This window comes from Schistocerca gregaria, chromosome 1, assembly GCF_023897955.1.
Source record: "Schistocerca gregaria isolate iqSchGreg1 chromosome 1, iqSchGreg1.2, whole genome shotgun sequence".
In the NCBI taxonomy this organism is placed as follows: domain Eukaryota; kingdom Metazoa; phylum Arthropoda; class Insecta; order Orthoptera; family Acrididae; genus Schistocerca; species Schistocerca gregaria.
The window spans coordinates 542,473,512-542,494,817 of record NC_064920.1 but is presented as its reverse complement, the minus strand read 5'-3'; the positions used below and the strand labels follow the sequence as shown (position 1 = coordinate 542,494,817).

General features: G+C 41.1%; 1 protein-coding gene across 11 annotated transcripts in view; it reads right to left on the bottom strand.

Annotated features, from left to right (window-relative positions):
* The window catches only part of LOC126355773 (trafficking kinesin-binding protein milt), a 374,105-nt gene that overhangs the window by 4,079 nt on the left and 348,720 nt on the right, over positions 1-21,306 (bottom strand). For 9 of the 11 annotated variants that reach the window (XM_050006247.1, XM_050006180.1, XM_050006189.1 and 6 more), the window contains 10 exons: positions 8,515-8,591; positions 7,945-8,149; positions 7,694-7,864; positions 7,451-7,581; positions 6,892-7,193; positions 6,005-6,298; positions 4,552-4,810; positions 2,393-2,667; positions 1,331-1,617; positions 498-619 (listed from right to left, as the gene is read on the bottom strand). In XM_050006247.1, the coding sequence (XP_049862204.1) occupies positions 498-619; positions 1,331-1,617; positions 2,393-2,667; positions 4,552-4,810; positions 6,005-6,298; positions 6,892-7,193; positions 7,451-7,581; positions 7,694-7,864; positions 7,945-8,149; positions 8,515-8,565 (2,097 nt within the window). In that variant the 5' untranslated portion in view covers positions 8,566-8,591. Of the gene's footprint in view, positions 1-497; positions 620-655; positions 907-1,330; positions 1,618-2,392; positions 2,668-4,551; positions 4,811-6,004; positions 6,299-6,891; positions 7,194-7,450; positions 7,582-7,693; positions 7,865-7,944; positions 8,150-8,514; positions 8,592-9,885; positions 10,301-21,306 lie in introns of those variants that run through there. The other 2 variants (XM_050006213.1, XM_050006221.1) reach the window with 2 other exon arrangements.

The window sequence follows — 21,306 nt, the reverse complement described above, 5'->3', positions numbered from 1 at the left end:
TATATTGGAAATGTGAAATTCATTTATATTTGAAAAACAATTTCCCCATGTATTGCTGACCAGTGGACTTATTCTGTGTAGTTTTTGAACTATCATTAGAATTCAAACATCCACACTGGAAAAGTGTTGATGGCTCACATTCAATGCTATGATCCACCATTATCGAAATTTAACATAATATTTATTTATATTCATACTGTTTTTCTTAATAGTAGTGCCTAGCACGACAGATCTATACAGTAAACTGTAATATTGTTAAAGGTATTGGCTTCTGAAAAATGTAGACCCCAGTCTGGAAGTAGTAATAGGGAATGAGAAAAGTATTTTATCGGAACTACACTTGCAAATTTTAGATGAGAGCTGCACTATAAAATAAAGACATACACATTAACAAAGGAAAGTCTTACTTTATCTATGAGAGATGACAATATTAAATACAAAAATTTCTAAATATAATGTAGAGAGTTAGGATAACAGTATTGGCAAAGGTTACTCACCTTCTTCTCTTGTCTAGAAAGTGCAAGTTTGCTCACTCTCTTCGACTTTCTTGAACGACTTGTTTGATCCGCCTCGGCACTGAAAGTTCTCCTCAAGAAATCAGCTCCGCTTGTCAAGAAACCTATACCCAAGAAAATATTACTTACTAATGTAATGTTTTTCCAATTAGTAATTTTATTCCTAAAAATAAACAATAACAGCATTAACACTTAGCACTTGTGAGTCCAGAGCAAATAACTTTATTCACATGCCAAAAAGGTATAGACAGTACAAATATTACAAAAAGATGGATCAGTGTGCAGTGTAGGAATCATGAGAGAAGACCATTCAGTAACAAGAACTGTCCAAATGCAATGTACACAACCGGGTCACAAAGGAGGGATTGAGACACACGGAAATACACAAATTCTGAAAAAGAAGAGATCAGATACTTTAAATGCTTTTTCCATGAACACCTATTTTCTCATCAGACTTATAGCAATATACATCACTGTGCTTTCATTTAAGAGAGCCATCACTTGCTTCAGTGTAGCTGCTTTACATTTTTGGTTAGTTCCCTTCATTTGCAATTATCAACAAGTAGATAGTACACAGGAAGTGACAAAGTGCTATGTTTCTTTAACTGTGTCTGTAATACATTTTTTCTTGTATGATGGGAAACACTGAAACCAAACTAATGATTTCTCACAAAAAAGCACCAATACCACTGACTTGCTGAACTCTGACAGTTCATTTCCAATCATTCAAGCAAATTTACAACAAACACTGAAACAGATGATAACTCTTGCAATGTGTGCTTTCTGAAAGGGAAAGTACATCATTTTTTCCGTACCTGGAAATTTTATGGGATTGAAAGGTGGAGGACTTGGTGGAGGTGAGCTCCTTGGACTACCATCAGGACTGTTGCATGGTGTTGCTGTAGGAGAGAAAGTGCTGCAAGGTGTGCAGACAGTAGATGGAGTCACAGCACGGATACCACGTTCATTCAGTAACTTCGCCAATCCCAATGTGGTCGAGAATGTTGATGTAGAATTCCGACGTGACCGCGTCACAGGGGTTGGAGGAACTGCGGTGCCTGCGCGACTTGGGGCGGCTGTACACATCTGACTCCCACGTACACTACATAAAGAAAATGATGTTAGTTCTCAAGCTAAAATGAATGACATCTCAGTTATTAAGAATATTTGTAGTGGTTCATTTTAACAGCATTCTCAGTCTGCAATAATGATACATGCTAGAAAGCAGACTTAAGACCATTACATAGCTTTCCCGATTTTATTTTAAATTTGTTGTACGCAAGATAATATAAAATTAGACGAAAAGTTTTGCCTTTATCGAATAACTTTCTGAATATTTTTCACCAGGACTAATCGTCACTTGCAAACAAAATTATAAATAACTTTGTTCAATTTTGAGTACTTATACAGGCTGTAATGTGCTACAAAACATGTTATATGGCATACATCATGACTATCAGTCACTGAAGAAATGAAAGCATTTCTGCCCTCATTGAGGGCTATCTGTAATGCACTAATTTGCAGAAATGACAAAATATTCAAAATATTTCTAGTTCCTGGCCATAGTATATGTTGGCATCACAAGAAATTTGCATGCCCTACACACACTTACACTACATACTCATTCAAAACTGAGGTATTATCTATCAAAATTATTTCTTTGAAATCTGCATGTCTACCCTCATCCTTAGATCGTGTTCAATGGAAACAATAATAGAAACTAAAAACTCACAAAAATTTACTGTAGCAGGTTTTGAGTGTGTGACAAGACATTCACCATCTGCAAAATTTTGTTCCATTCTGTGGCTTAAGGAATAAGATATTACTCATATTATGACAAAATTGACTGTTTTCCAAAATCTTCAAAAAACACACACCTGGATGTCACATTTGTATTGTCATCTGGATGCAGAACAGTGCTGTTCGTAAGAGTGTAGACTGATCCAGTATTTTGGAAACTTTTTCCAGGATTTTCATATTCTTCATCCTCCTCCAGATCAGACAATGTGTACATCTCAAGACCAAGATCCTCTAGTGGTCTGCCACCCCTAATCTTCACTCCGGGGCGTTCTTCTAAGAGACCACCCAGAGTAGGTGTAGCTAATTGCGACCAGGCGGCAAGCGTCAGTGAACCTTCCATTGGTTTCACGATCTGCAGCGTACAAAACAAAAAATAATGCAGTAATATTAACACAACTGGGATTTGCATAGATGAACACACTAATAATCCCAGTCAAGACAAAGCCATTAGGCATCCTCCACATCAAAAGCACATGAGCTATATATGGCATTATTGTAAGAAACTGTCGTAGAGTATCTACATAAATTAATACTGAAGGCACAAATTGATCTCATACCATGCATGCCCTGTGAACAATATTGTGTGTTCCAATTGAACAAATATTGTAGTCAGTAATTTTTCTGGAGCTGTGTAAACAAAATACTCTGACAAAACTAGTGAGACACTTGAAGGAGACTTGTGGACACTTTACTATAGTGCCTTTCTGACAGTTTCATGTGACGTGGGGTGGGGGGGGGGGGGGGGGGGGGGAAGAAAAAAAATGTATTTATGGACTGCTATTTACAGGAACTACTATTGTGATACAGTTGACAAATCCAAATTTCAAAGCTTTGGGTTTCAAAGAGAGACATGGCATTCCACAGGACTGAAGTGGCTCCTTTTGTTGGAGCCTCCACCCAAATACTTTCCTCTCCCACTTAGAATGGAAGCTAACATATGCCTGAGAGAGATTCCTCACACACATCTATACTACATTAAATTGTAATGTCTTATTAGGAGATATAGTTTAACAATTACATACAAATAGTCTTGCTAATGTTAGTTGCTCATGGTTTGTTAGTAGTTGCTCCCCTCCACTATTTTAGCCACATTCCCTGACAATGTTCTCAAGGCACAAATTTTAACACACGACAAGAAAAACATTCCCCCTGTTTAATAGAAAGATTAGGGCTTAACATCCCCTCAACTGCAAGGTTATTAGCCACAAAGCTCGGATTGGGGAAGGATGGGGAAGAAATTGTGCTATGTCTGTCTTCAATTTTGCCTTAACCATTTTAGGGAAACCTTAGAAGACCTAAACCTAGAAAGGCAGAAGGGAATAGGAACGGTCATCCTCCCTAATGTGAGGTCACTTCGCATGGCCTCAATTTCACAATGTTTACTACTAAGAGGAGGAAATGAGAGAGAGAAATTATCACTGTTTGCATTATAAAAAAAGTAACTTTGATAATGTGTTATTTCACCCAACTTTCTTAATTTTTAGTACAAGCTACATTTAGCAATACAAAGCAATAAATATATTCATTCCTCAATTTTTCCTTCTATTTGCTCATTTTTTTAAGTTATCTATTTTCTGTAGTAAAAGTAGTGCATAAGTCAGATAAAAAAATTGTCAATTTCATTCAGCACTGTAGTATGCAAAACACTGTGTCCTTTTTTCTTGGGATTCAACCGGATCTCTCTTCACTTCACAAATGAAGAAAAAGTCAAGATTGCAGTTGGAGTGATTAAATCTACACTTTGGTATCACAAGCTGGAACAAGTGATCATTCACTATCATTTGCACACTTTTTGTATGTTAAATGACATAATATAGACATAATTTTTTGTGGCCACAATGTTAGCAAACATCATATCCACTGATGTAAGAAAAGCCAACAGCAAAATGGTAAACTGCAACAATTACTGTTCACAGTCCTAATGTATGGTTTTAATTCTGACACAAATTTAACTGTTTTTAACTTTAAAATATGAAGTCTGCAAATAATCTGGCTTTTCATAGTACAAACAATGAATTTCAAAATAAAATTCACAACTCTGTGTATTCCACTTCAGCTTTACTGAATTAGCTGCAGTCTCTCTGAATAAATAAAAGAAATGAAATTTGTAATTCCATGCGTATAACGATGAAGCACAATTACTAAGCATGCCACAGCCAATTCTGTGAAAATTTTTGGCACTTTTTTAAAAATGGTCAATTTTCTACATACATTTCATAAATGACTGCTTACATACCTGAAGTTTTTCAGGCAACCTCCAAGCTCCACTATGAGCAGAAAACCCACTACTTCCTGTAGACATTATGCTGTCAGGAGTGCGACAGCCATACGGTAGAAAGTTGGGTGGTGTATGCGAATCGTAATCACTGGAAGCAATGGGACCTGCACCCAGAGTTGCGCGCCTTGCTATGATTTCAGCGGGAGTCAAGCGCCTAACTGCTGCTTCCAGGTCTGCAGCACCAGGTACACCAGGAACACCAGTACGTGGAGCACCACTGTAATTAGGTGGGGAAATAAATCCCAAGTTTGGTTTGACTCAGTTTTTCAGACAAATAGCTTCTAACAATAGCTCAAATTCAGCAATAACATGAGTGACTTCGGAATTTAAAATATTGTTTATACAATTATCTATCACTGAAGTAACTTTATTCCTTAGCTTTAATCAGGATGCAATTTTTTAGTATTTATTACTTCCTTCTATAATTTATATATGTGATTATTGTGTTATACTTTTACCTTGTGAAAATGTAAACATAACAAGTGACATGAATAAACCGCAAGTGTACACTCTTATGTATTCATAATCACACCAAAAGTTAAAAGAAATGGGGGGGAGGGGGGATTTTGCTTAACATCCCATATAATATTTTGTTTGGCTCAATGGCGTAATAGAAGTCTTTTTGGACATCGTTTAGAACATATGTTGCTTCTGGAGATTCTTCACATCACAGAGGTGAATACTGGATTAAAGCAAACTGAAAAAACCACAGCCTATTAGCTATCAGGCACATGCTTTACCATTAAACCATTACATCCCATCAACAACATGGTCTTTAGCAATAGAACACTTGACTCAGATTGGGCAAGGATCCTCTCTTATCTATTTTATCTTGTTACTCTACCCCTGTTCCTTACATTTTACTGCATTTGCTTTTAATAATGATCTACCAATTATTGAAATCTCATAATTATTGGTACCCTGAATTGTAAATCCTAGCTATTAGCCTATTTGTTCCTGTTAGTAACAATGTTTTATATTCACTTCAAATAGAAAGGGAAGTTAAAACTATGCACCAGATGAGCACTTCTATGCTTGTCGCAAGTACTCCTGGTGGTGTTATTTCAGCTGAAACGAAGGTGGTCACTTTGTAACACTTTAACTTAAAATAGGAATATGTGGAACAAAAATTTTGGTCATGCACATGATTAAAGTGGGGGCGGAAGGGAGGGGGGAGAAATTCAATTTCATCTTTGCAGCTTAAAGTGAATGGAATACCTTTTTTGATTTATTTTTTAGTTCGAAATCAGAAGTCATAAGAAATACTTGATTTTGGATTACTGTCTTGGAAAAATTAAGTTGTTTGCAGATTAAGAAACTCTGGAATAACAAACATATATGTCAACCCCTGTAATTGGTGTGTTGTGCCTTATATCACTTACACTATAACAGTTAATATGTTAGAACTTACGGGTAACTCTCCTCAGTGTCTGTGGTAGCAAGTGAGCTGTCGTAGTCACTGTGCGCTGTTCCAACACTATCCAAACTAGGGAAAGCACTGCTGCTGTAGTACCGAGATGACTGCAAGTGTGATGCAGCACTAGCAGGAGGTGCAAACGCACTGACACGTGGACCCGATGACATTGTTGTTGATGTACTCATCAGCATTGACTGGGACCGTGGTACGTGCAGTGGGCTGTCACTACTGGAATTGGAGTTCCGTGATGCACATCGCACAGTTTCAAAAACTTTTCTGTAGCTCGCCCTGCATCAAATGACAACAACCGGAATAGCAACATTTAATGATAACACAATGATAAACAATGGGCACAGTTTACTGTAAAATTTCACAAAATACAACTGTCATTTGTCATTAAAACATCTACAGAATCTTTTATCAAATACAATATTCTTGCTTCGTAAAAAGTTTGGCTTCAAAATTTGATTCCTCACCAAAAGTAGCTCTTCACAAATGGTCACTATAGCAGCACTGGTTTCACTTAATGCAATGGTTCTGTCTACTACTTATACAGATTTCACTCAAACAGCAATAAAAATAATTCACATTAAATAAAGCTATTTTAGTCATGTAATGAAGGCACTACGAGGGGAGTTTTATTCTAACTTGAAGTTCACCACAGGTCCCAACCTTTCTGAAGTACCTTGTAGCTTGCGTTATAAAAACAACTGACACAAGCTTGCAGAAACTATCTTATGCTTTCCATATACCACTAGAACAAATACTGAGCAAGAAACAGGTTCTCATGCATCTTACACTGATTTAAAACATCTATTTAAGATATCCAACAGTATGCAGTAACATATATTGAATATTGAACTAAGTTTAACTGTACTCACCCTCTATCATTGCCAATGCCCGAGTCTGTGGACAACTCTGAATAAAGTGAAGTCTCGAGCAACTCTGAAGCGAGAGAATCGGGCTGTGGAGTCCCAGTGGAAAACAATGGGCCACCTCCACAGCCACGCACAGTGGGCTGTCCACGCTTCCGTTGCTTCCGCAGCTGTTCTTGGGTCTCTCGCAGAAGTGCAACCACTTCATTGTAACGATCTTTGCTGTCAGCTAATTCTGATGCCAACTCTGCCTGTACTTCACGACTCACAGTCAACTGTGTTGTCAGCGTCTCATTTTCAGCTCCCAACTGCCAAAAGTTTAACAAATAGTTTTCAGACATGTTTTTCATATAAATATACAAGGCTACAATTATGAGCTGTAAGCCTCTTCATGTCATTAAGAATGAAAATTTACAATTGAAGGGCAGCAAGCACCTTTTAGTAGAATCACCAGAAGGGGGAGGGGGGGGGGGAGAAGGGATACGCGAAGAGTGTAAAAGTTTTACAACCTGAATCACAAACGATCATTGTTACGAATATTGAATATCAGTGGATGAATAATGACCTTAAGAAGCTTCTGCTCTGCATCAGCCAGTTTTGCAGTGAGGCTAGCTATCTGGTCTTGCTGCAGCCTGTTTTCATCTTTACAGCGATCTAGTTCTTCTGAGAGCCCCTCCACCTCCATGCTACTGTTCGCTGAAACACAAGAAGTCAAACCTCAATGACTAAGAACATCATCATAGAACATCCAATAAACCAACTAAGAGAATTTTTCTTGTACATAAACATGTCAACTGTACAATCTCACCTAGTTGCTGTGCGATATCCTGCACGAGCCTCTGCTCAGCTGACTCACATTCTGCTGTATCGGATGCTAACTGGCTAGCCTCTCTGCGTAGTTGCTTATTCTCCTCTTCCAAGGAACCAATGCGTCGCTGCATAAGTTCCACATTGATGCAGCGTAATGATGTAGGTGTTCCTACAATGTAAATATGTTAAGAATTAAAGTTCACATTTGGATGCTTTGTGCGAGAGATTGTGGCAGACTTTACCACTTACCACCTTCCGAGCCTGATTCATCAACATCATTGGTGAGTATCTGGATGAGTTCTGTTTTCTTGACAAGCTCATGACTCAACTGAGTCAGCTTTTCATTAGCTGCTTTTAGTTCAGCTTCGAGAGAAGCAACATTTGTCTCTAGCTTCTGATTGTGTGCAAGAAGTTCCTTTCCAATGCGAGCTGTCAGTTCCAGGTCCTTTTCTTTCTGTAAACAAAGCACACAGGCATTTCTGATGATATATGACCCACATAAATCATGACATTAGTGCAATGATAGGTATACTAATCATATGCATATTATCTCAGTCACAATGTTTAAAATGCAATCAGCATTTGGTGTCAGCGACAATTTCCTCAGAATGTCAATTAACTCTCCAAATGTACTGCTATTCTCAATACTGAAACGATTTTCAAATTTTTGTTTTCTTTCTTGTATTTTACTTCATCAAGAAGCCTAGCTCCTAAGTGGGAAACTAGCTAAAAAATAGTGTAATAACAGTAATTGAAACAACACGTCTGAAACAACGTGCATATCATCTAATTTTTGCTATGGAAGGAAGTAAAGCCTACCTCTTCTAGAAGCCTGGTAACCGCTTCTATGTCATTGTAGGTCTTGGTCATTTGGCTCACACGGTTGCTGCATAGAACTGTAACAAAAGAAAGACATAACTCAACAACAAATGAACAACAGAAAATTATGGACTGAAGAAACTAATGCACTGCAGATCAACAACAGTGCAAGAAAATATGCACTAAGAAATTAATAAGCAATGACAAATGTCACTGCACCAAATTAAAGTGTGGTTCTCACAATCTTTACACTATGCATTGAATGAGCAGTCTTGATGCCTCACTGCCTTGCTCTACATTCTAATCATTGTAGGGATGAAGGAGTCTGATCAAAGGGTGGAACACTATCAGTTCTGATTTGGGCAAGACATGACAGCAGATTCCACTAGATCTTTGAGTTAAATGTGATGTCAGGCAGTCTTATGTTGTGAATCATGACAGATAGTCTACTGCTATTCCTGTTCGTCATATTACTAAATGAATTATGGCAAAAGTAATATAAACTTTTCTGCAGTTTCTACGAACCCAGAAAATTGAAAGTTTGTAACAAGGTTCAGTGCATAACTGATGTAACATCATCAGATAAATGCAAAACAATGTTCAGGTGTTTTATTGTGCTCATCTCTTGACCTGTGATCCTCTAAATAAATGAGGATCCCTAAGAATACAAATAAAGATGATATCATAAAATGCAGTTTGATAATATCTCCCAATTTCCACTAAAATTATCTCTCTCTCTCTCTCTCTCTCTCTCTCTCTCTCTCTCTCTCTCTCTCTCTCTCTCTCTCTCTACTGGTGGTGTGACGGGGACAATCTTTAAACAGGAGTTTAAAGAGGAGAAAATAATAGGTTTTGCAGCTATAAATAAAATAAGAACATGGAAAGTACTGAAACAAATACTTTAAAACCAATTCAACGTGAAAGCAGGTTAAAATATGCCATTGCTTACACGAATGTGAAATATTCTAAAAAGTGAAACAATGGTGACTGACTATTGTGTTACTTATGAAATTATTAACACCTTCGGAAAGTCTTAAATTTGTATCAACCTACGAAACTGGATTCCCCTGGTTCCCACCCCCCTCAATCTCTCTCCATAATACCACATCATATTAAACCACATGCAGCGGCCGAATATTCAGAAATACCACAGCCTAAGTATTGCAGTACCATACATTTCTGCATTCTGCACCTTTAGCCATCAGAAAGAAATTGAGGAAAATAAGAATTTGCTTATCATTCAGAAGGCAACAGTGATGTAAACAATCATTTTTCTGTAAAGCTACTAGGAAACAGTCTATACATCAAATTCTAACAACGGTGGCAAAAAAAAGCATGAAAACCATATAATATTACGCAATATACACTCACAGTCAATCCGCTGAGTTAAAGTGCGCCTCATGGATAGACGCTGCTCTGCTGAATCTGTGTGAACGTTCAGGCTGATTCCGAGACTACAAAATTAATCCGTCACGCAATTTACAATAAAGCAGATTTTGGGCTTAGTTCCGGAGCATATTTTCTCGCTGGAATAAACGTCTCGTGTGTGTGTGTGTGTGTGTTTTCGATATTCTGTCTCGGTACCCTGACGTGTCAAATATATACTATGAAACATTTACTTATTGCTTCAAGATTTACAACAGTGTCTGCTGCAAACTACTGAAGGCAAGGACGTTCTAGTCGCCGGTAAGAAGATATTGGAGTTCTGCTTTTAGGCGCCAGGCGTATGTTTGGACATTACGTCGCGGCCCAAGCATCACTGTCGGATGCTGGCGCAGCACCCCATGTATCGATCCCGCGCCACGCCGTCTGCCCGCACTCTTGCGCCTGCGTCGCCACGTGTCCTCTACCCGTTGCTACTGGCAACTGCGCCCATCCGCCCTCCAACAGGCCAGTCAAAACAAACGGCGAGATTTCTTCCGCGAGACCGCCCACAGCTTCTAGATATCCCGAAATGCAATAATATCAGAAGAAAACTAGCGTCCGATGTAACTCAAAGAAGTGATAGGGCCGTGGCCGTGTAAAGTGGCAAGACTCGAAATTTGCCATTCTCAATAATTAAGTGGTTGAGTATGAGAACAATTACATTCAAAGGGAAGTATCTCTAAAAAGTATCTCTATAAATAAGTATCCAATGTTTTTAAGGTAAATTACTCTGATATCTAAATGGTAAACTTATTTCATTATTATACCGTCCGTCCAAAATGTTCCGAAACTGCTTTTATTCCCGGAGAATAAGTGACGTCAGCACAACAACATCGATGGCAACTTTTAACTGTCCACAACAGATGCGCGTTCGACTGTTCAGTTGCGTGCAGGAACTGTTAATTAGTGAGCGTGAGGGGATGGTGTGTCAACGTTGTCACAAACCACCAAGGAGCAACGAACTGTTCATCTCTAAATCAGGTATTCAAGAAATTTTTCAGAATGGTTTGAATAAGACAAAGAGTGCAAAGTTTGTCCCACAGACCTTGACTCCTGACCAAAAACAACGAGCGGATGCCTACCTCTACTGACAAACGCGAACCAACAGTTCTTCTCTGGAAGACGGTGTTATCAATACGAACCTACCACAAAAAACTATGTGACCAGTTCACATGAAAGGTCACTGCTTTGACAACATAACAAACATTAAAACCAGTGTGACCCGCGAAATGAACATCATCCCAAAGAACTCCAGTGTTTCACACGGTTCCCTACCCAAGTGGGAACATTTTTTACTAATAGAATTTCGAAACCTTTTGTACTTTCATGTTTTTATGTTAGTAATACGAATATGAGTGCCACCTTTTTGGTACACCGATCTGAAATTATCCTCTACCTTTAAATTCTAGGTGTCCAACGAATGATTCAAATACAATATTTTATTCATATAACAATAATGTTAGGATGACGTTAAAAATGTAGCTGTGGATTTGTGTGAAGCTAAAAAACTCAGATTGGACAGCAACAAAAATAACCTGCAAGAAATGCCGTATTAATGCTCAAGATGGAGGAACAGGAAATTAACTTGAAAACTCTTATTTAAATTTGATGCCATCTATTATACCTCATATCTGTCCATATTAATGGATTTATTGCATTACTCTCTTGCATTCAATAAATAATGCAAAACCTGTTCGCCGTCGATTTTGGTTCAGAAATTTATAATTTTGTTTGAGGCCTCCCTAAATACCCCGCGACAACTCTCATTTCCCTTTAGATGGCAGCGCTGAAGCAAGTCTTCAAAATAGTGTCTGCAACTGAAGTCCGTTAAAGCAAAGGGCACGTATTGAGTTTCTTTTTTTGGAAAACCACATCATCGCAAATATTCACTGGTCTGTACAGAACGCCTACGGGCGGAGGGCATGTAAGTCGCAAAACGTCCGTCATCAACGGAACAAGGCGAAGGAAATATATTTGTTCGCTGTTGTAGCGCCTTCAATTTTGCAACATGCGGACACTTCTTAAACAGCGATCGACGAATAACAACCAAGCAACTCACGATTAAACTTGACATCTTAGTTGACAGTGCTGACATGTCCACCAGTCGGCGTATTTCCAGGGTTGTCCCGCTGGGTTCCTCGAAACCTAACTGACGAGTATGAAGCGCAAAGAAGGAACATGTGTGTCTAACCTGCCTGCTCTTTATTGTGGATGATGGTGACGATTTCTCGTCGAACACTGTAGAGCAGATTCACCACTTTGAACCTGGAACTAAACGGCAATCCATGGAGTGGCACAACACAGTCTTCTTCAAATAAGTAGTTAAAGAAGCAGCCTCAGCTGGCTAGTCTTCTGAGACTGGAGGGTTACTCTGATTCACGTCCTACATCATGGTCCGACTATCAACTTCGAAGCCTATTGAGAGACTCGTTGGAAATTGAAGAAATGACTACAGTGGATTCGTAGCCGTCAAAACGAGCGCGTTTTGCAATAACGCCAAGGCCACAACCAATTCTACTACCCAGAAGGGATCACGAAATTTCCGTGGACTGTTTCTCATCCGCCCTACACCCTGGGTCTCGCACCGCCTGACTTATACACCCCTGGAAATTGAAATAAGAACACCGTGAATTCATTGTCCCAGGAAGGGGAAACTTTATTGACACATTCCTGGGGTCAGATACATCACATGATCACACTGACAGAACCACAGGCACATAGACACAGGCAACAGAGCATGCACAATGTCGGCACTAGTACAGTGTATATCCACCTTTCCCAGCAATGCAGGCTGCTATTCTCCCATGGAGACGATCGTAGAGATGATGGATGTAGTCCTGTGGAACGGCTTGCCATGCCATTTCCACCTGGCGCCTCAGTTGGACCAGCGTTCGTGCTGGACGTGCAGACCGCGTGAGACGACGCTTCATCCAGTCCCAAACATGCTCAATGGGGCACAGATCCGGAGATCTTGCTGGCCAGGGTAGTTGACTTACACCTTCTAGAGCACATTGGGTGGCACGGGATACATGTGGACGTGCATTGTCCTGTTGGAACAGCAAGTTCCCTTGCCGGTCTAGGAATGGTAGAACGATGGGTTCGATGACGGTTTGGATGTACCGAGCACTATTCAGTGTCCCCTCGACGATCACCAGAGGTGTACGGCCAGTGTAGGAGATCGCTCCCCACACCATGATGCCGCGTGTTGGCCCTGTGTGCCTCGGTCGTATGTAGCCCTGATTGTGGCGCTCACCTGCACGGCGCCAAACACGCATACGACCATCATTGGCACCAAGGCAGAAGCGACTCTCATCGCTGAAGACGGCACGTCTCCATTCGTCCCTCCATTCACGCCTGTCGCGACACCACTGGAGGCGGGCTGCACGATGTTGGGGCGTGAGCGGAAGACGGCCTAACGGTGTGCGGGACCGTAGCCCAGCTTCATGGAGACGGTTGCGAATGGTCCTCGCCGATACCCTAGGAGCAACAGTGTCCCTAATTTGCTGGGAAGTGGCGGTGCGGTCCCCTACGGCAGTGCGTAGGATCCTACGGTCTTGGCGTGCATCCGTGCGTCCCTGCGGTCCGGTCCCAGGTCGACGGGCACGTGCACTTTCCGCCGACCACTGGCGACAACATCGATGTACTGTGGAGACCTCACGCCCCACGTGTTGAGCAATTCGGCGGTACGTCCACCCGGCCTCCCGCATGCCCACTATACGCCCTCTCTCAAAAGTCCGTCAACTGCACATACGGTTCACGTCCACGCTGTCGCGGCATGCTACCAGTGTTAAAGACTGCGATGGAGCTCCGTATGCCACGGCAAACTGGCTGACACTGACGGCGGCGGTGCACAAATGCTGCGAAGCTAGCGCCATTCGACGGCCAACACCGCGGTTCCTGGTGTGTCCGCTGTGCCGTGCGCGTGATCATTGCTTGTACAGCCCTCTCGCAGTGTCCGGAGCAAGTATGGTGGGTCTGACACACCGGTGTCAATGTGTTCTTTTTTCCATTTCCAGGAGTGTATTTCTTTTGCCCACTGAGGGACAGACTCCTTGGGAAGCATTACAGCAATGACGGGGTACGTTACGGACGCTTCAAAAATTCGCTGAGATGCTGACCAGTCAAGTTATCCCACATGTAACGTGAGACCATAAAATCGAAAGGTAAATTGTAAAACAGGGACTCAGGGATTTACAGTCAAAAAATTGCAGAACAATTGTTTCTATTTAGCTCAGGAATACACAACCATCTTGCATGGAGAAAAGTGTTGCATCACTTAAACGATCCTCCATCTAATTTAAAAAGACTAATATTTTTATTAAAATGATAAACTTGTTGTCTTTAGTGGTTACTTCAGTTTTAAATCCCTAATAACGCAGACATTATTATAATTCTTTTTAAATTTACCGTAAACGTGTCAAAAAATTGCCATATTAATAACGGTCTTTCGCGGGCACTCATTGACTTCCCATAGAACAGAGTTTGGGAAACCCTGGACACGATAAATGTGAGAACCCTTCAGAAATTGACCCATAAAATCGACTTTACAGCTTGCGATTGAAACAAGGCGGTGTTACTCTACACTGTTTGTCAATTACTTGCGTAGCATAGCAAATGGCATTTCCCTCCAGTCTCGGCAATGTCAAATCTGAGGCTTAGCAGAAAACTTAGACCATCACTGCTAGACACGAGTGAAAATTTGGTGATCAGTGAAAGATCAATAAAACGATCCCCGGATAGAGTAAATGAACCTCTTGCCGCCCCCCTCCCAACCTCTGTCTGTAGACACACATGGAAGGATCGTTCTAGATCGCATATACAAATTACCTGCCAGATAACGTCTGTGGCTGCCCGCAGGTGAAGCTGTATACCATACAGAATTATACTGTTAGGAAAGTATTATGAAGTACGCGGAGAAACTTAACACGATTAAGTGCTTGCTACCGCTTGACAAACATTAATGAATAGCGTAACATGTGTGAAAACTCGAGAAGGGCCGATGTTCTATGCTCAAACTGCAGTCGAGTTGGCTCCCTTATTAACCTATAATATACTGTAAATGCCTAGAACAAAAAATTGTTCAGGAAAGTAAAATTCTGCACTTCACAAAACGCAGAAACATCATGTACCGTGAACATAATAGCAACGAATCACAACTAGAATCAATCTTAAGCAAGCAGATGGCCGATTCAGTTCAATCGTAGGATACTAGGAAAAAGCAATCGTCTGACAAGAGAGAGTATTTACAAGAATAGACCAGACCTGTAATAAGTATATGTGACCCGTAGCAAATTATACTAGCAGGCGATATCGAATGAATACAAACTTCGGCAGCACGAATAGCGAAAGGTTTGTTTGACCCTTGGCAAAGCATCACGGAAATGTTGAAAATCTGACGACAACGGAGACTTGAAGACAGACGCCAATTATCCCGCGAAAGCCTGCTTGCAATGTTTGAGGAAACAGTTTTAGGGAGAGAATCTAGAGACATACTACAGACTCCTAGTGATCGCACACTTGGCCCCTGCGAAGACACGATCTGTCTAGTTACAGCGAGCACTGAGGCGTGTACATAGTTATTCGTCCCGCGCTCCATATGCGAATGGAAAGGGAAGAACCTCTAATGCGTGGTACAATGAGAAGTATATTTCGTCATGCACTTGACAGTAGTTCGAAGGATATGGGTGTGATATGATTTGACAACACTACCAGAAACCAGCCATCGGAATCTAACGGCCGTGAAAACCTGCATATATATCTGCACTAAGATTTAAGATGGAATGACCAACGTAAATCTAGATGTGATGGACAAAAGGCAGATGACTACCTTTAGACTAATTTTAAATTTTGTTAGTCTCTATAAACCTAGGAGCTGTAGACCGAACCCACCTAACTGCACAATTACTGTATAATCGTAGCACTGCAGCTAATTTAAGCCTGTTTGAACCAGTTGCAAGACGTCTTACTGCGAGACGTACAAAAAAGCGCAAAGAAGTATCACAAAATAATCTATATGCTGGCGCAGCACCGCAAGAAATGGTCGAGGAATCTAGGTTATCTTCTGGCCAACTGAAAAATATAAGAAACCTCTTCGGAAGCGTGAAAGATAACATGGTCCTTTCAACATCTGGAATATAAAGAATTCCTTGATGGAGCGGTGCAGTCACGAATTGGACAGACGCAACGCTGCTTCTCTACTGTTGTACTGAACATGTTCGCAACGTAGAACTTTGCCTTCTAGGAAGATTAGCACTGGCTAAACACACATTAAAGGAGTACACTTTCGATTTCGAGCAGGCGTCTATCTTCCCAGCGAATGTTTTCTGAGACTGCATTATCAAAGAGGCAATGGAAATACGAGCTACACCAAATTTCGTTAATGGAGCTGGAGGGGCTCTGGTCTCGGAGCTGCTTCGCAACATTCATTGGAAGATCTAAGAAGAGAGGGACGACATTCTGCAGTGCGTGGACGGCGACGCGCTAGCCACGTAAACTGTGTGCGCCGCCGCGATAACTACGTAAGTAGGCACACTGAGACTGTAGCACTTCGCCAGAAGATGCATGGAGAGAAAATGCCCTCCGAAACGTCGCAGACATACTGCAGCAGATTGACGCGCCAAGAAACCCGACAATATTTAATTGCAGGTAATATTTTGTAGATTTTGAAATCGCGAAATGCTCAGAGAACATAAAATAGCACTCAACGCCCGCAAGACGCTGAAGGAAAGCTGTTGTCTCAGTGTAAAAGATATTCCTGGTACAAATATCTCCATTGTTATTTGATATTTAATCTTTGTTCCACGCCTTTACCACAGACGAACCTGTGATGTCACCCCAGCCCGTTTCGTGCCCAGCTTCCGACGACAGTGATTTCAGCTTATTAGCTCAACAGCATACGAATTTCTTAGGCTGAAATACTGGATTGGTCCTGTCTCTTCACGTAGCTAACAAATGCCTACTGCGCCTTTAACGAAATTTTCTGCCGCTAAACAACGGAGAGCAGTTAACTATCATAACAGACGCGTGCAAACCGTTTTTGCCTGGTATGAGACAGCACATTGCACTACAAACCTTCACACCTGTGCGCAAAACAACGTGGAAAACCCAGCGTCTCCTTGGAGCACTCCGTGTCCTCTGCGGCTCCAGCGGCAGATGCGAGGGTCGTATGAGTGTCAGAGAGGTGGAAGGGGGAGGAGAGGGGTGGGGCAGGGAGCAGCAGCACTCACGTAGGCCAACCTGCGCTCCATCCACGATAGCAGCACTTCAACGCTAAGGCGAAGATTTTCACTACTGAAAATCTACGTTGTCAGTGTAGCCAATGGGCCTTCATTTCCACAAACAAGGCACAACAACAAGAAGTGATAGCGTACACTTTCGAGCGCCTGTGGTTGTACTTGGGATACCTCGCCGCTGTGGCTGAATTAGATTTTTCGCACACGGCATACAGATCATTTCCATTGGTAGTCACCTAGCACATGCAATGCAACGAGGAGTTGTTCAGCCGCTGCGACGACGAGGCACTACAAACAAAAGCCGGCCACAGACAGATGACTCTCGAAAAACATGACACACTCTTGCTATTTACATTCGTGTAGCGACCTGGTACATCTATTTCATTCGCTGACATTTACTCACTTTGTCTTTTCTGCATTGAGGCAGAGTTATATGTAATTATTATAGGTCCACGGTTTTCTAGCTAGTAATTTCCATAGATATCCTTAATTCAATTGCCACGACGTAACACCATTACTTCAACAAAAGGTGACTTCTGAGCAGCTCATAGCAATCTGCCAAAGCTGCTTTAGTTAATATATTATCTACACAATAAAAGGCACCAATTAGGTTTATTATTCAAATCAGTAATGACACTGCTGCAGTATTTATAAATAAAAGCATGGATTATGATGAACGAAATTCAGTTCTGAACAATGGACGGGAGGAGCAAATCCTGTACGCGCAATTCTACTACACATTCGAGATTCCGAATTTGCAGTCAAGTTTGTCGGTGCTTAGTTTAAACGCATTGTGCAATGATTTTCATGAACAGTATTCTGTATTCAGTTTTGGCCGCATATAAATGCAGCCGTTCTACCTCAAACTCTGGCAGCTACTGTAATACAGCGAGGACCGATAGTGGCATATAGTTGAACTTTCAATGTCAGATTAAATTGGAAGTTAACATGTGTTTTTTTGGTGCCCGACGTTTGATGGTTATGTCAGAACGTCAATGGGTGACACACTTTTGGTGGTCAAGTTGCTGCAAGGTAAATCCACTTTGGGGTACATCTGATGGTAATGTCGCTACTAGTGCAAATTGTATGTTTAGATGAATCACCATCGCGGATGAAAATAATCGAAGATGTAATTGTGAATATAAATAAAAATACTTTATAGATGGCGGATACTAATTTTTCTGGCATAGAATTCTGGTCATACTGTTTGCACTGAAATTGTGATACGATGGTCTCATGGGGACACTAGCATCACTGTACGTCGCAACCATTTACAGAATATGGAGCCAACGTGTCACCACATGATTCATTTCTTCTCAACGCGTTTGCCTCGTCTCTAGATGGAGTAACATAACAAATACAAACCATTTACTGATTTGGCCGATCAGAAGAAGAGTCGTAATTTTTTTCCAGAATGGAGAGTAAAACGGTAGCGAAAAGTAGCAATAGAAACATTGTCAATTACAACGAACTTGGGTTAACACATTTTCATGGTGTCATGGAGTACTGCGCCCTTAATTTAGAAACATTGTTAAGTGTCAAATGAGAGACCACTGCGGCTCCAAAGAGTTCTCTGGATGGCATTAAGAAGACTGTCACTATCACGTGGCGCTGAAGTTTTTACGAACTCTTGTCAGTTACAGCTGGGTTCTGTTTGTACAAGTTGAGCAAACAGCATCCCACATGAACTAGTCCATCTTGTTACTGCTGTCTATTCGTGACCACCAACGCTGACAAAGATGTGCGTGAGAACGCAAGCGCCACTGTTGTGGGACAGGGAGCTAGCGGAAGGAGGCAACACGCAACGGTAAAACCACCGTGGGCAACGCCTGGGCTGCAGTAGCTGCGGCAGAACAATGGCATGTGGAAGCGTGAGAGGCGGCATCCGATGGCACACCAAGGGGTCGCTTTCCCAGCGCACAGCACCAACATCACTCGGTCAAGGTGCGCGGCTCACTTGTTCACTCACTCACAGACATGAAAGCACTCGTGAACCACTTGCACGGCACGAGAAAACACTTAGCACGAAAAAATATTACCACGAAATACAGCGGTCCCGACAAATTACTGTGCAAAATTTTTATTTGTAATTGGAAACAAAAATGGTTAAAAATCTTTTCGTGTTTTCGTTTTACACTCTCTCTAAAACGCAGGCGCATTTGACCTTCCAAGTACTAACGTACTACATCACGTCTGAGAAACCTACAAAAGATACTTATAGCAATGAATGTCCGTGTTGTGTTTCATCTTACATTAGCTCTTCAAATCTAGTAATGGGCATAACTAACTATAAACATTTTCACTAGTTTGCGTTCCAGCACTGTATGTGTAATATGCATTAAGTAAAGGCGTATCTCAGACGTCCCCACTACAAAAGAAATTAATGATTCCATAATATCGAGTATCGTGGCTTCAAGTTTCATTTTTCTTTTTCGCATCCAGAAAATGGAGTGTACATAGCCTTACAACCTTGATGAATTAAAATTAGCTAATTATACTCTTAACCCTAAGCAGACCAAGTCAAACTCTCAACAATGTTACGAGGGGGAGGGCAATTCAAGTTTGTTCTCGATGCAGTCAATTGGCCCACGGCAATAGAAAGAGACAAGGCAACATTTTTCCTCGTACTCCCTGGAAACGAAGACCTGCGGACTGAGGTGCAGTTCTACCGCGGAATGGCTGTTGGCAGTGATAGCTCTTTGCGTGGGCGCCTTATCTCACACAGGTATTTTGCTGAGTGTTTACGACAAGCAAATAAACATTTCTAGAACCTTAAGGCCGCAAAAGATCTCTTATCGCGTCACAAGAGTCCACAGTTTCAATAACTGCCTTGAAACAACTGCGAAACTAAGCTTGTTGAACGCTTCAATAGCAACGCAAAAGATAGCCGTTATCTAAGTATTTATATTGGGACAGAAAGCACTTTAGAGATTTAGGTAAAAACTGTAGAATAAAAGGAAGACTCCACACAGTTGCGATGCCTTAATATAACTACTTTAATAGCATCATGGCACAACGCTTGTTTTCGTAGATGTAAAAAGTAATGTGTACCTAAAAAGGTAATTTAACACAGCCCATAAGTTTTTCTACACAGCAATGTGCTTTCTATTTAAATGGAAATAAGGAGAAGCTTTTCATTACTTCACATGTTCGAAGAATTACATCGATACTGAATACAACCACGTACGCATGTGCTAATTATCCGGTTTACGAATTATCAGTTCTGTAATTTCTGGAAAAAATGGAGCTAGAAGTACTCCGTTATATTAAAAACGAATATTTTGGTTTACAACACAGTGGTATGTATTGATAACTTTAATCGTAGGATGAAGATGCAGGGCCATAATTGCACCGTCTGACAACCCCGAAATATTTTCCGTTGTGTCTACATTTCATCTTGGCCTAAATGCGGGGATTCCACCCTGGCAACGTGTTCGCGATTCGGACATCATCAGTTTCTGGAAACTCTGAACATGTTCGACGTAATCCACGATACTTGTAAAGCTTCGGACAACGTAAAACATAACAAAAGCTCGCTCGCGGAAAAAAAAAAAATTAATGCCTTCCGCAAAAAGTGGTGTTACTCGTTTGCCCTATCTTATGTAACAAATACTGGACTGTGAAGAGACAGATGAAAACATCCGACACTGGTTACTGACGTCTACGAACCGGGACATGAGCAGCTAAGTGATGTGGATATGGTGGACGAAGTGAGTTCGGTAGAGAAAGCAATCTAAGACAAGTCCGAAGAACCCGTCATCGCGCACATCGAGATACTGAAATGCTTTGAGCCCACTATCCTTTCATCATACTACGCAGGCAAAATTCGGTTGACTTTTTACCGATGTTTTGGTCTCCGGGAAATGAGAACCGTTGTCAGGAAAATATGGAAAAAATGGACGATTGTTTTCGGACGTGAACTAAAAGCAAATTACAGGAAACTGTTTTAAGTGTAATTTCATAAATAAGTTGGCACTTTCCGGCGAATAACGCCTAACAAATGCAGTGGACTTTCAAATGTCACTTTTAGCAAAGTTTGATAGCAGTTTCCGACAGAAATGCGTATTTTGTACTATTTGCGTTTTTCGGTTATCCGTCTATTCTTGGATCCGTCCTCAGTACCGCCGACAATCGG